We start from the raw sequence: 15,938 nt of genomic DNA on the forward strand, positions 1-15,938 counted from the left end.
TACAGTGAGTGACGCTATGACAATTAATCCTAACAAACAAATTACCAGAAATGGCTTGACAACAAATCTGGCAGAAAAGAACTCTACCATTCGATTTGCCTCAAATATTCACATATCATAGCCATCTCCTAGCTAGTTTTTAAATAAATATCAACTGTTTTTGGATCTACACTTATGTTTAACTATCTACTCTCTCTTCTCCACATTAATATAAGCAAATTAAAAAACTTACACCTTTCTCATTTTGATATATACTGAATTACAGTACAAGTACTATACGATGAAAATGAAATGTTGTATTGTACTTATTTTGTGTGTGAATACGATGAAAAATAAATATTGTGACTACATTGGCGGCTAGAAATTACAATGTACTTGAAGTTAGATGAATCTTTTCACTTCATTCATCTTCATTCGGCGGTTTGCTTTTAATCATTTTGGAGGTTCATCATTCTTTCTTATTTACTAACTCGAATTTCAACATTATATATACCCCCCTTCTCTTTTCCATCTTCATACTCACTATCTCATTCAATGGCTACCTCTTTTCTCATTTGTTTTTCTCTAACAATAACAACCTTTGTTGCTTCTGTTTCTGCTCAACAACCACGAGCTTTCTTCGTTTTCGGAGATTCTCTAGTTGACAGCGGTAACAATGACTTTCTTGCCACCACCGCCCGAGCTGACGCTTATCCATATGGCATTGATTATCCAACTCACAGACCTACCGGACGTTTCTCTAACGGCCTAAACATCCCAGACCTAATCAGTACGACCGAGTTTGTTTGTACTATTTGTGTGTATATATGCATGTCACATGTCACATGTCACATGATGAATGTGTAACTATTTTGTTAATGATAGGTTTGGAGCTTGGCTTAGAACCAACACTTCCATATTTGAGTCCTCTACTCGTTGGAGAGAAGCTTCTTATTGGTGCCAATTTTGCATCTGCTGGAATCGGAATTCTCAACGATACCGGATTCCAGTTTGTAAGTGTCACATTATCAAACTTTACTTTTAAATAAAGAGTAACATTATATTATTAATTCGAATTATTTGGCAGTTGCATATAATCAGAATCTACAAACAACTAAAGCTATTTCAAGTGTATCAGAAAAGAGTAAGCGCACACATTGGTTCAGAGGGAGCAACCAACTTAGTCAACAGAGCACTTGTACTAATCACTCTTGGTGGCAATGATTTTGTTAACAATTACTATTTAGTCCCTTATTCCGCAAGATCTCGCCAATTTTCTCTCCCGGATTATGTTAGATATCTCATTTCCGAGTACCGCAAAGTTCTTAGGGTATAGTTCTATTATTCTTCATTCTGTCCCTACTCAAGTTACATTCTTCTACATAAATAAAATGTACATGTTTTGTGACACGTGCAGAAACTTTATGATTTGGGAGCACGTAGGGTTCTTGTAACAGGAACGGGACCAATGGGGTGTGCACCAGCTGAATTAGCCATGAGAAGTAGAAACGGCAATTGCGACGTGGAATTGCAAAGAGCTGCATCATTATACAATCCACAACTTGTTGATATGATCAGAGGACTTAACCAACAAATCGGTTCTGATATCTTTGTTGCTGCAGATGCATATAGAATGCATATGGATTTCATTTCCAACCCTCAAGCTTATGGTATGTGAATGTGACATATATAGTTTTTATAAAATGAAAATGATATAACTCTCTCTTTTATGCATTGAATTGTGCTTGACAGGATTTACAACATCGAAAGTAGCGTGTTGCGGACAAGGGCCATACAACGGAATCGGGCTTTGTACGCCAGCTTCAAATTTGTGTCCAAACAGAGAGCTTAACGCATTTTGGGATGCATTTCATCCATCTGAGAAAGCTAGTAAAATCATAGTCCAACAGATTCTTAGGGGAAGCACTCAGTACATGTACCCTATGAATCTCTCCACCATCATGGCCTTAGATTCCATGACTTGATCAATCATTCATCCACAACATTTCTGAGAAAGTGTGTCAATTAGTTGTAAGAGGTTATCATGGTATCGTTTGTTGTCCAATTTAGTTTCTGAAGTTATTGATTGAAGTTGAAAAAAGTTTTCGTGTAACGACAAATAATGCAGCTAGTTATAAAGCGGCTAGAAGATTGATGTATGAGAAATAGTAACAATTTATTGGTTTTCTTGTGTTACAATCATCAGCACAGCACAATATTCTTGCACACATAGTAACAATGATAATATAGTCTAAGCACTCAATATATAATACAACATAATATTGTGCTGAAAACATTAAGGTATATATTAATGTATTAATTAGGTCTTTGAATCCAAAAGCATAATGGTACTGAGATTCATTGGATGCATGTACTCACTAGATCCTACCATGAACCTGTCTACAATCAGTCTGTTTGCTCTGTCACTTGGATGGAAGGGATCCCAAAATACATTTGCATCTCTGTCTGGACATAGGTTTGATGCTGGAGTACAGAGTCCAATCCCATTGTAGGGTCCTTGACCACAACATGCAACTTTTGATGTAGCAAATCCTACATATAAAACAAGTTAATTAATGATATCAAATTTATTATACTTGTCTTAATGCTACTATATAAACTACCATTAAGAAAAATTTGTGAGGATTTTTCAAGTAGCGAAAATTTGCGCATACTAAGGGCATATAGGTTAAATACCATAGATTCGAATTTGCAGGATATTATTGATACGTAATTATCTGTAGTCATAATTTCTCCATATGCACGTAGTCAGTACATTAGTGACAATTGAATCAAGATCAGACTATCTGAATTTCAAGCTTAGTATTTTATATTTTTAACCGATTCAAAATTTGCTTTGAAAATCCTGATTGTCGGATCTCGATTCAATTGTCAACGATGGACTCACTACGTAGAAGCGACGACGGCGTTGAATCCAAATTCGAGGATGTGCAAGTACATAATGGTTAATGGTGTATAATAATAGCACATCTAATGTGGGAGGATAGTAGTTGGCCATCTCAACAATGTTTCAAAGTCTTAAATATTTTCTTAAAACCTATACCAAACTCATACTATGTAATAGCTAGTTAGTATAAATCTTCTACTTCAACTTTACCACTCTCACAAAAATGTAGTAGCTAGATAGAAATAATGTATAAGCACATGTCTTCACCATTTCTCTCAAAATGTAAAAGTTTAAAAAGTATCCCCACACACAAGTTGGCCAAATAACATACCTATAAATATTGCAACCAACACATATCTTTCCCTTCATCTTAATGCATAATTCAATAAATGCTATAAAAAATAACTTTGTAAAATAAAGGGTCCCAATATGCATGTGGCTCTATTAAATATGTTCACATGAAAATTTTCCAAAATTAACTTCTTTTTTTAAAATTTGTTCACTATCACATATCTGAGTTGTTCGATGAAATTAAAAAAAAAAATCAATTTTACTTATAACAGTAATCAGAGAGATATCAGTGACAGAGATATTTAATATACCGTATGCTTGAGGATCGCTAACGAAATCCATATTCATTGCGAAGGCATTTGCAGAAATAAAGACATCAGCACCAATTTCAGAGTTAAGTTGAGATAATAACTGAGCAAGTTGAGGATTGAACAAATTAGCAGCTTCCAGAAGTTCTCCATAACATTCACCATTTCTGCTATGCTGAGCTAGTTCTGCTGGTGCACAGCCTATAGGACCAGTACCAGTTACTAACACTCTTCTTGCTCCTAAATTATAAAGGTTCTGCATACAATTATTGGTTCAAAAGTCACAATTGTGTAAGAATAGACCCCATAATGCATTAAATTTGCATTAATATGTCTAGATATATCCACCAACATGCATGGCTATTGATGCATATAATAGGGAAAATAGTCAATGGCTGGCTACAGCAACCCATCATGTCTGTCACCATAACTCATGCACATAATTAGATCGATTTAATTCGCACAGAAAACATTGAAATTTTTTTTTTACGAGTATAATGAATATGTACTGACACTATAAAATAATGTCTCGTTCTGATATCATCAATTTCACAATATTTTTGTGATTTGACGGAATAAACATTATTCATTAATTGATATTGTCAATGCATTTTCTATTTTCTCAAAGTTTAATATACACTTTCCTCGGTTTAAGATGTAAAATAATTTGTTTAATATATACTATTATGTGTGTTCAAATTGACATATGTATAGTTAAGAAAAATGCTAAAATTTTGCATTAAAATTTCTCTGCACTATTGTGTATAGATACTTCCCTGCAAAAACATTATTGTGTATAAAATTTGTATATACTTTTTTTACATAGTTACATACCCTTTTATGATTCTCATTCAGTTAATGTTAATGGATATGTCTACATTTTTTTTGTAGGACCTAGTTTTCCCTTACCTATAAGTTGAATGGTTATTATGATATTATGCACTCATAAATGTTATAGGTACTAGTCAATTTTTGCACTATCATTTTACACTAAAGTTAAAAAAGGGTAAACAATGGTTTTCACTTAAGAAGGTAAATATTCGTACTCCCTCGATCCGTCGCATTTTATAAATTTATTTGTTCTAAAATAAATATCGTATTTTAATTTTCAATACAATTCTAATATTTATCTAAATTAAGATTTTTAAATATCAATCACCTCAATCAAGTGCTATTAGATTTTAAATATCTTGACTTATTAGTCCATTAATCAATACTCTTTATCTAGAAACAAAAACACATCATTTCTTTTTACAAGTTATAAAAAAAAAACACCAAACTTTATTTTATTTCAACATTTTATGTATCTTTTCATTAAAAAAGTGAATTTTATTTTTTTTCTTCGTAAACAACAACCAATTTAAATTGTATTATATTGTAAATATAAAAAATTTTACACCGTTAATTTATCAATATCTATTTGTATTATTTTATAATTGATTAAATTAAAAATTTCTAAAAATTAACTGTCATATTAACCGTCATTGCATTTCAATTAAATAGAGTTTGAAAAAAATGAGACTTAGCTCTAAGCATAATTCAATGACAACCTCATTGAATATTTTAACCTACAAAATCTAACTTTCTTTAGTCTATTCTCACTAATGACAAATTAAGAGAGATATTAATACTAAAAATAACAGCAACACAAGAAAGAGAAGAAGTATAACATTACCACTAGAATCTTACGATACTCAGAAATGAGGTATACAACATAATCTGGTAGTCGAAATTGTCGTGATCTTGCAGAAAAAGGAACAAGAAAATAATTGTTCACAAAATCATTTCCACCTAAAGTCATCAAAATTAAAGCTTCATTCACCAATCTCACTGTTTCTTCATCTCCAATCAGTGCACTCACTCTCTGCTGATACTGCTCAAAATACTGCAATTGTCTTGTGATTCTTATTATATTAAACTGCAAAAAAAAAAAATCCAAAATTATAATATAAGATCTCATTAATTTATATATATACTTTAGCCTATATAGAAACTTACAAATTGAATTCCAGTATCATTGAGAATTCCAATTCCAGCAGAAGCAAAGTTAGCACCATTTAATAGTGCTTCTCCATTCAGTTCAGGACTCAAATATGGTAATGTGGGTTCTGAGCCTATTTTCTCACCTATATACATTATAACTAATTAACTATATGAAATATATTTATACAAGTATAGATAAAAAATCAGGCTTAAAATATCTATATAATGAAAGATGAATTATTATATATACTGATAAGGTCAGGCATGTTGAGGCCATTAGAGAAACGTCCGGTGGCGCGGTGAGTCGGATAATCGATGCCATATGGATAATTGTCGGCACGAGCAGTGGTGGCTAAGTAGTTGTTATTGCCATTGTCAACAAGTGAATCTCCAAAAACAAAAAATGCTCTAGCTTCAACTTGTGGAACAATAATGTTCCATATTAGTAGCATGCAAGAGAGAAAAACTACTAATGTTTGGTTGTTTAATTGGTCCATGGATTGGATAGTTTTATTTGGCTCTTTACTAGAGATGATATGTGTTTGTGATTTGTGAATGAGTATGGGAGTGGCTTTATATAGAGGTCATGTGTTGTGATATTTGATGTGTGGAATTTAATGGTTTCTGCTACCACCCCAACAAATAAATACATATATGCCTATCTATATTATATTGAATTCAATTCTATTCACTACTTTTGGCAAGTGTGTGTTAAATGCACTATGATTCTAAGGCTAAAGATAGATCTGTTTTATTTTTATCTTTTTACTTAATTTCTTTGTTTCATTACAAATATAATACTACCCATTAGTACTAAAGATATCATTCGCTCATGTGCACCCAAGGGTCAAGCTAATTACATGATAGATCCAATTGATATATCATCACTTATATCTAAAAAAAATTGAATAGAAAAAGTCACATGAATTTGATGGCATCTGTTATCTGGTATGGGGTGTTTAGGTGGTTGGTGCGACCGGGGTCTAGGGAAAGGGAAGGGAACATTTATGGGTTTGGTCTTGATTTGATATTATGTAGTCTGAACTATTTGGAAAATGCAGAATAACTTTATTTTTAGACAGAAACATTTGACGTTTAATCTCGGATCTCTCGGATTATTAGTTTAAGGTGGAAGTGGATCCATGCCCATACTTCAAGTTTTTATGTTTCTTTGATAAACTAGGAGTCAGACTCGTTCAAGTGGCTGGATATTTAGAGGTGTGATGGGAGGCCTACTGCCCTCCTTCCGTTTTGGCATGTGTTATGGTCTTCGTCCCTCCAGCTAGTATTATATGGAGATCCGGTGTGTGTGTGTGGCTTGAGTTCAGATTAGATCTGATGTTGTTTGGTTTTTTTGTGTTTGTTTCTACCTTATTGTTTGTCTCTCGTTTTCTGCCCCATTGCAGGTGTTTCTTGTTTTGCTTTGTTGGGTGTTCTTCCGGTGCTTTTTTCTTTTCTTGCTTTAGCGCATAGAAGATGATCTTGGTTTTTCTTGTACAAATTTGGTTCTTTTGTTTTATTTTTTAATGGATGAGTGACGATTTTCTATTAAAAAAAGAAAAATTCACTTGAGAATGTTGGTGTAAAAGGTGAAAAAGATGAAGATGGAGGAAGAGAGAAAATAACAAATTCTAACAAACTTCCACTAACAATTTCACTAATGGTTACACACAAAAATTAGTTTCGTACACACTGCACTATAATACTCAGTGGATACAATTGTTGATAGCTACAGTACTATATATACACAAATAATAATGCCACGTAGGCAACATGCTAACCTACACTAGCTAGGTTAAGCTTAACAAACAAATACTACAAATGCTGAAAATGAATTAATTTTAACATCATCCCTTAATTCATATTCAACTAATCAAAACTAATAACACAAATTCTATCCCTTAAGTGGAGAAATTGATCAGTCTTGATCGCTTTCGTCATAACATCTTCCAGCTGCTTCTGGGTGCCGCAGTGCATAACTTCTAGCACTCCATTATGAACCTGACTTCTCAGAAAATGATACTTATTATCAATATGTTTGCTTCTCCCATGCAACACTATGTTCTTGGCAAGATTGATTGTAGACTTGTTATCAATCATCAGCTTCAGAGGCTTGTTTACCTTGATCTTCAGATCATGCAGTAAATTTCAGAAGCCAAATAATTTGACATGCAGCCACATCACTTGCAATATATTTTGCTTTATAGGTTGACAAAGCAACAATCGATTGCTTCTTGGAACACCGAGAAATAGGACTTCTCGGAAGCTTAAACAAGTATCCAAAAGTACTTCTTCTTTCAACTCTGTCTCCACACCAATCAGAGTCTAAGTAACACATCCGCTCTAAATTAGTGTATTCTCTAGAAGAGAGCAAAAAATCCATACTTCAGAGTCCTTTTTATATACCTTAGTATCCTTATAGTAGCTTGGTAATGAGACCACTTCGGTTTACTCATGAACCTACTAATCATTCCAACTGCATAGCAAATGTCAGATCTGGTATAACAAAAATACCTCAGAGAGCAAACCAATTGCTTGAAAGTTATGTCATCTACATCATCACCTTCAGAATCAGAATCCAATTTGTGATTTGTTTCTACAGGTGTGACAGGAGCCTTATAATTCAGCAGCTCGAATCTCTCAGAAGCTGAAGTTCTTATTTCATGGCTCCCAACGACACTTTCTTCTTGAGAGCTTCTTCAATACTCGTTGGTTCAGAGTCTACTAACATGGCACACTGAACAACTTCTCCCTCAGAGTCTACTTCAGTATCTTGCAATATGTCAAACTCTACAAATCCTATTGATATTTTTCTGATTCTTTGTGGCCTCTGAACTTGTTCAGAATCTCCTTCTGATTCTGGAACAATATCAGATGCTTGACCACCCTCAAAAGTTGGACCACCTTCAGAAGCTTCGTCTCCAGAGATTAAATTACCTTCAGATTCTAGATCATCATTAGAATCTGGATCAGAATCAGATTCACCTTCAGAATCAAACTCGCATTCAGAATCATCTTCATCTTCAGAGTCACCTTCAAACTCTGACTCATCTTCTGACTCTAACTCATCTTCTAGTTCTGACAGTTATTCAGAATCAGATTCGACTTCAAACTCAGAGTCATCTTCTGCCTCTGACTCAAATTCAGAGTCTCCTTCAGAATCAGAAATTTTCAATCGCACAGGTTCATCATCATCAGACTCATAAGCCATCAACATCACAGGTTCATCATTATAATTTCATCTGGCTATATTTGCTTCTTCTGACTTTCTTTCCTTGTTTGACCAATAATCCTTAGCAAAGTAGCAAAACCTATTACAACAATAGCATTGAACCATTCTCTTGTCAAGCTTCTCCCTTCCCTTCTGATGTTTCTTCTCATCAGAATTGGAGGCTTTTGACTCCTGAGACATACCATGTCTTTTCTTGGCCTCTGACCAAGACTGCTTCGTGTCCTTCTTGACAAAAGAAGGTTTCAGAGCCTGCTCTGCCTCACTCTCAGAGGTTCTTTCAGTCAGACACAATTATTGCACCTCTAGACTGCTTTGCAGCTCTTCTATTCTCATGGTGCTCATATTCTTAGAATGTTCAAAGTAATGATGTAATCAAATTGAGGAGTAAGAGATCTAAGTACCTTCTCAATGATGCTTTCTTCAGAAAGAGTTTCTCCATACGACTTCATCTCATTTGTGATCAAAATCACTCTGGAGGTGTAGTCAGGTACCTTATCATTGTTATTCATGATAAGATTCTCATACTGCTTACATAGAAGTTGAAGCTTCACCTTCTCCACTAATGTATCATCGTCGTAGCATTGCACCAGCGTGTCCCACGCAACCCTCGCCGTCGTCGAATCAACAATTTTCTCAAACACGTTCACATCCACACAGTGATGGATGTAGAACAATGCCTTTTGATCCTTCTTCCTCAGATCATGCTGAGCATTTCTCTATGCATTCGTTGCATTTTCCTGAAGTGCAACCTAAACGTAACCTTCGTTGACGAGATCAAGAACATCTTTAGTGCCAAACAACACACGCATTTGAATCATCCACCGGTTCTAGTTCTTGTCATCAAAAAATAGAAGCTTAGTACTCAGATTATCGTTTCCGTTCATCTTTAACTTTGTTCAAATAACTCAGATCTTACCAAACACTAGTGTTTCCCAATACCGCAGAATCAAGAAATGTGATTATGTTACAATTCCAATCAAAAGTTCAACACGAACTCAAGAAACGAAATCAATCACACAACATCTCATCGTTCACTTGTGCTTCCCTGTGGATCTGAATTGGAGCTTTAGATACTAATTGTTGTTTCACAAGCTGAAAAATATGAAGATGGAGGAAGAGAGAGAGAGAGAGAGAGAGAGAGAGAGAGAGAGAGAGAGAATAACAAATTCTAACAAACTTCCACTAACAATTCCACTAACAGTTACACACAGAAATTGGTTGTGTAACGCCCCAATTTTATTTAAATTATTTTCCGTAATTTAATCATGTGATAAATGTGGTTGTGTGGGGTTGATTGATGTTTTGATGTGTTGTGTACCCTTGTGTAACGATAAAATTTTGAGATTAAGCTATTGATTAACTTAACTCGTAAAGAAAGAGTCGCCACCACGCTTTTATTATTTCCAAAGGAAAAGGGAAAAAATATGAACAAAATCCAAAGAAGTTTTAAAACAAAACTAATAAAAAGAGATAAGGGTTTGGGGGTTAATTATGCAAAAGGAAAGTAATAGCACCCTAAACATCCATGGTACTCCATGGGAACCTCTTTGAAAATATGTACGTTTTAGTTTGAAAAAGTTGTTGTTTGCAAAAGATTGGAGAGATTGGGGAAAGTAGTATTTTTTTCTTAATTTTTGTGTTTGCCAAGACTTTTGAAGTCTCATGCCTACGTACCAACAAAGTGTAATGGAGGATAAAAACCTCGTAGTTCGTGATAAAAATATCAAAGATGTTTGTTTTTATTCATTTTTAATGAAAATACATTTTAGAGCATAAGGTAAAAGCTAAGGAGAAAAAATATAACCAAGAGATAGCAAGCTTTATGACATAAGTCAAGCAAGAATCACCTCCTTTGGATGAAGCCTCAAGCAAACCAAATAAGCAAAGCATAATCATGTACCAGATAAAACCAGAATAACCAAGCCAAGTCTTCACAAAGAAGTCCAAAGTCAAAGGTATCAGATGAATCTCAAGGTCTCAAATCACGATCTCCCAAAGCAAAGGTCAAGGTCCTAGCTCTAAGTCCATAACTCCATAACAATGTTAAGGATAGTAACCTTAAGTCCATAAATTAAGAGAACCAAATTTTTTTAGGGGTTTTTCTTTATTAATATCTTTTGCAAGGAAATGAAAGTCTCAATGGACAAAGAACAAATAATAAGCCATAAAACAGTATGATATGAGATGCTAAAATAAAAGCATAAAGTAAATAAGAAGAAATAAAAGCATAAAATAAATGACATTAAAATAAAGCTAATATAATAAGATGTTAGTAAAATATGTTAGTGATCAAAAATGAAAGATGGTTTTGGTCATTTTTTGGAGAACACTCAACTATTCACCCACAAGCATGAAAGTATGAATCTATACATCACCATGAAAAGGGCTCCAACTTGGATAAAATCAACAAATATGCCACTAGCTCTCACAAATAAAAAGGGAACAATATTTTCATACAATACCATGAGGAGTAGGAGACTTACAATCTCACTTATGAAAATGTCTTACTTTTGGAGAAAATTTAGCGCTTTGTTAAGCAATCGTAATTAGACTTATGTAAAAGTCACAAATATATGAGGCTGATCAATAATAATGTTAGTGTTAATACATGCTAGAGAAATGATATGTAAATAATTTTCCTAAAGTCATGCCACATAAAAAGAAAAAAAATGATCAAGCACAAAGGCTGGGAGGATGGTCCATTATTTTAATCCATACTTTATAGTGCTTAAGACAAACTTATGTATCAATCCAAAGCACCTTAATTGATTCATGATCAATTAGGAGATAGATTTGAAATGATGAAAGTTCATCAAGTACTAATCCACACATCATGAACAAGACCGACACAAGTCATCCATTTGATCTTGAGGAAAGAAAGGGATAAAGAAGAGGGAAATTGAAGAGATCACACCCAAATTGGACCAAAAGTTTGATCAAGTCATCATCAAAATCAATCATCCATTTTGACGGATTAAGGTTTTCACCCCATCAAAACCCAAGATCCATTGAGTTTGATGAGACATATGGTCCATACCATCATGATCCAAGGCCAACAGAAGTCAACAAAGGTCAAGAAAATATAAAATTAAATTAAATTAAATAAAAATGCACTAAAAATATTTTTTTAAATGAATTTTAAAATGGAAATAAAGTGAAAATCCATAAAGTCCTTCAAAATACCAAATAAATAGCCAAGATAATTATAGAAGGTTGAAAATAAAATAAGAAGCTGTTGGTGTAAGCCCTAGAGGCCAATACATTTTGGTACTTGTATCGAATAATAAAAGGCATTCTCTTTATTATGGTTGATTAATAAAGTCCCTGGAATAGATAGTCCGTTTAATGTATTAAGTGTGACTTAATCATGAGAACACATTAAACATAAGGACACTATTCCTAAAGTATCCGTAGTCGAGCTTTAGTGTGAAGTGGGATAACATTAAAGCATTAAGACTATTATGTTTGTAGACTGATGATCACATCTCATGGATCATGGATAAAGAGTTATCAAGTCTTAAACATAGGTATGAATATTAGGAGTAATATTTATACCGGATTGACCCGCTATGAGAATACTATATAGAAAGTTATGCAAGGTGTCATAAGTTATTCTCATGGTGATAATAGTGTATTCCACTCTTCGACCTGAAACCACTATGGATCCTAGATGTAGAGTTGAGTGCTTTATTGCTGATCCAACGTTGTCCGTAACTGGATAACCATAAAGACAGTTGATGGGTACTCCACAAAGCATGCTGAGGGACATGAGTGACCTAGATGGAATTTGCCCATCCTGCATAACAGGATAAATGTCTATGGGCCCAATATTGAACTGGACAAGGATGACACGGTCTATGCCTTGTGTTCAATATAGACATAAGGGCAAAAGGGTAATTATACACATAATTATTATCACAGAAGGAATTGTCAGATCACATGACATTTTCGTGTCTTGGGTAGCAGTGATGTGTTGCTAGATACCGCTCACTGTTTATTATGTTAAATACGTGATTTAATATAATTGCCAACGTCACGAAAACCTACAGGGTCACACACAAAGGACGGATTGATGAGAGATAGAGTAACTAAGGAATACCGTAAGGTACGGTGCCCTTAAGTGAATTATAGAACATCGTAAGGTACGGTGTACTTGAGTAGAATACGAAATATGGTAAGGTACCATGAGCTTAAGTGATTTTGGGCATATTATAAGATATGGGCCAAAATACACTTAAGTGGGCTTTTAGCTTGAAGCCCACACAAGTGGTTCTATAAATAGAACCCTTGTGCAGAAGCAAAAATTTGCGGTTGCATTATTTTCGTTTTCTCTCTCTCTCTCTCTCACTCAAAGCCTTCATTCGTACCAGCTAGCACTGAGATTGAAGGAATCCGTTCGTGTGGACTGAGTAGAGACGTTGTCATCGTTCAACGTTCGTGATCGTTTCGTGGATCTGCATCAAAGGTTTTGATCGTCACAAGAGATCTGCACCAAAGGTTTCAACCGTCAAAAGAGGTAAATATTCTATCACTGATCATGACCATTCGTAAGGATCTCTAAAGGAGAAATTTTAATTTTCGCTGCGCTTAGGGTCGCAATTCTCCTTCAGTGGTATCAGAGCCACTTACGAAACCATGACTCGGATAGCTGTTTAAATTTCTGTATTAATATGATTAAAAGACAGAAAGAATCAATTAATTAAACGGGCAATTAAATTTGGCATCATGAGTGTATAAGTTGGATGATTGATGTTGACTATGCTTCGGAATCCGACATTAGTATGGTGAAGCAGCGATACATCGATCGTCCATAGGTTACGCAATTGAGACCGATCAACTTATATATGATATAAGTAATCCTAATGCAAAGTACGGTATATGTGATATACTGTTTCTGTTTCATTCATTCGAACACTAAATGATTGTTTTCCTTTGAGCGATCAATGGTCATTTGCTTCGGAATCCGACATTAGTATGGTGAAGCAATGACCTGTTGATCAATCATACTGAATCAACAATCGAGGTGTGTTTGACGGTCTGAAATTGGCGCATTAGGGTTCGTGACGGCGCAAGGGTTGTGCCGTCAAGGAGTCAAAGAGTTGTGAATTTAGGGCTTTTGGAACACGTCTGTTGACTGTTTCAAAGTTTGTTATTTTGGCTGCGTGAAGCTTGTGTGACGAGCGTGTTGACTGTTTCAAAGTCTGTTATCTTGGCCGCGTGAAGCTCGTATGACGAGCGTAACAAGCGTAACAAGATGGATTCGTGACGAGCGTAACAAGATGCGTAACGGTCGTAACAAGATGCGTGACGGTCGTAACACGCTGCGTGACGCCCGTGACGGTCGTAACAAGGACGTGACGGTCATCACATGCCTTGTGACGGTCGTCACACACACAGAGTGGGGTTTCTATTTTGACTACGCAAGGGTTGTGTTGATGCAAAACAATGACCGGGCAGCGGAAACCCCGGCTAACTCTGCGTAGTGTGATCGGTCGCCGAAATTTAATTTGGTTTTAATTAATTAAAGGAATTAAAATTTAATAATAACAATGTGTTTATTATTATTGCCTTGTGGTGATCAGTTATGGCCTTAGTTGTCCTTTATTTTGTTTTGGGTTTTTAAATACGACCTGCGTGTCGTGCCTCTCCTTTTGATCTCTTAATGTAACTTCTTTTCTCATCTCAATCCCTCGTATGTAAAACGAGTTTCTTCTGGAATGTAATGTTATGAAGAAAGAGAAGAAGACAATGTTATGAAGAAAGAGAAGATTTCAATATCAAAGGAGGACAACCTTGAAGATCAAAGGAGGACAACCTTGAAGATCAAAGGAGGACAACCTTGAAGATCTTGCTTGGAGAAGCTTAGATCGTTATTAGGTTAGCTTAGGTTCTCTCATTGGCTTGGGAGAACAATTGCGCTAGGGGCCATAACTGTTTCATTGTGTATGTATGTTGATGCATGTGAATGTATGTGAATGTATGTTGATGCATGTGAGAGACGATTTATATGATAAACAAGCCGGTGAGATCAGTACAATTGCAATTCCCTCAAAATTAAATATTAAGTTTATGCTTTCCAAGTTTTAACACTCATCAAGACTAGTAATGGATAATGTAGGTTTCGCCTACGCGAGGTGCATGATCTATATATTAGTAAGGTGCGATGGGATAATTGTAATATCCAACTGTTAAAACAATGGGTCAAACTTAACTAAACAAATTATAATAAGATTATATGTGTTTGCTTTCCAAGTTTTAGCACTCATCAAGACTGGTATCGGATATGTAGGTTTCGCCTACGCGAGGTGCATGTTTTGTATTAGTTAAGGTGCGATGGGACAATTGTAATATCCAACTGCTAAAACGATGAGTCAAACTTGATTATAATTTTCTTATATATGTTTAGAAGCAAGAGTTGGGAATAATCCATATGATGGATTGGAATAAGGAGTTATTCACCCAATTGAAATTTTCGAGAGTTGTATGAGATACAATTGGAAGGAGTTCCTACCTAAATAACCTAGTTTTGTGTAATCCGCCTACGCGGACTTAGAACGAAGTGAAATATGGATCTCGACCCACTAGAAAATCTTCCAACGGGATTTTCCGAATCAAATGATGAGGGTCATTTGTTTTGAGTAAAATAGTGGGAGCATATTTGATTAAAGGCCTAATTAAATATGTCAATGATACTTATATTTTCTTAATCCTTATTAGATAACCATGACAGCAAACACCTCTAACAACATCTTAAGATCAATCCTTGATAAGGAAAAATTGTCTGGGACAAATTTTCTGGATTGACACCGAAACCTGAGGATTGTCCTCAAACATAATAGAAAGCTGTATGTCTTGGAGACACCTGTTCCTGAAGAGGAACCTCCTAGTTCTGCACCTAAGGCAGAAAGAGATACTTATAAGAAGCATGTCGATGATGCCAATGAAACTGCTTGTCTCATGCTGGATGTCATGAACTCAGAGTTGCAAAAGCAACATGAGAACATGACAGCGTTCGATATGATCGAACACATGAAGATGCTCTATCAAGAGCAAGCAAGGCATGAGAGGTTTGAAGTTTCAAAAACCCTTTTTTTAAGGCAAGTTAGCTGAGGGAGCCCCTATAAGTCCCCATGTGCTCAAGATGATTGGGTATATGGAAAAGCTTGAAAGGTTGAGTTTTCCCCTCGGAAAGGAACTTGCGACTAATTTGGTCTTGCAATCGTTGCCAGATAGTTTC

At 35.1% G+C, this 15,938-nt stretch overlaps 2 protein-coding genes across 2 annotated transcripts; one reads left to right on the forward strand and one right to left on the reverse strand.

Annotated features, from left to right (window-relative positions):
* Nucleotides 1-444: 444 nt before the first annotated feature.
* LOC127132185 (GDSL esterase/lipase At5g33370) lies at nucleotides 445-2,178 on the forward strand. The gene is made up of 5 exons (XM_051061077.1): nucleotides 445-769; nucleotides 865-992; nucleotides 1,067-1,309; nucleotides 1,397-1,649; nucleotides 1,732-2,178. Exons 1-5 carry the CDS (start codon nucleotides 535-537, stop codon nucleotides 1,962-1,964), a joined length of 1,092 nt encoding a protein of 363 aa, XP_050917034.1. The 5' UTR covers nucleotides 445-534; the 3' UTR covers nucleotides 1,965-2,178.
* On the reverse strand, nucleotides 2,137-6,024 carry LOC127132184 (GDSL esterase/lipase LTL1). The gene is made up of 5 exons (XM_051061076.1): nucleotides 5,720-6,024; nucleotides 5,485-5,612; nucleotides 5,162-5,404; nucleotides 3,490-3,742; nucleotides 2,137-2,532 (listed from the first exon to the last, which is right to left on the reverse strand). The coding sequence occupies exons 1-5, from the start codon at nucleotides 5,964-5,966 to the stop codon at nucleotides 2,300-2,302; spliced, it is 1,104 nt and encodes a 367-aa protein (XP_050917033.1). The 5' UTR covers nucleotides 5,967-6,024; the 3' UTR covers nucleotides 2,137-2,299.
* Between the last annotated feature and the right edge of the window lie 9,914 nt (nucleotides 6,025-15,938).

This window comes from Lathyrus oleraceus, chromosome 3, assembly GCF_024323335.1.
Source record: "Lathyrus oleraceus cultivar Zhongwan6 chromosome 3, CAAS_Psat_ZW6_1.0, whole genome shotgun sequence".
NCBI classification, from domain to species: domain Eukaryota; kingdom Viridiplantae; phylum Streptophyta; class Magnoliopsida; order Fabales; family Fabaceae; genus Lathyrus; species Lathyrus oleraceus.

What these genes read in the sequence shown, in the direction of transcription:
- LOC127132185 (XM_051061077.1), top strand. Translation starts at nt 535, where the DNA reads ATGGCTACCTCTTTTCTCATTTGTTTTTCTCTAACAATAACAACCTTT. An exon ending in AGTACCGCAAAGTTCTTAGG is followed by an intron (nt 1,310 to 1,396) that starts GTATAGTTCTAT and finishes TGACACGTGCAG; the next exon opens with AAACTTTATGATTTGGGAGC. An exon ending in TTCCAACCCTCAAGCTTATG is followed by an intron (nt 1,650 to 1,731) that starts GTATGTGAATGT and finishes TGTGCTTGACAG; the next exon opens with GATTTACAACATCGAAAGTA.
- LOC127132184 (XM_051061076.1), bottom strand. Translation starts at nt 5,966, where the DNA reads ATGGACCAATTAAACAACCAAACATTAGTAGTTTTTCTCTCTTGCATG. An exon ending in AGTATCGTAAGATTCTAGTG is followed by an intron (nt 3,743 to 5,161) that starts GTAATGTTATAC and finishes AATTGTATGCAG; the next exon opens with AACCTTTATAATTTAGGAGC. An exon ending in TAGCGATCCTCAAGCATACG is followed by an intron (nt 2,533 to 3,489) that starts GTATATTAAATA and finishes TTTTATATGTAG; the next exon opens with GATTTGCTACATCAAAAGTT.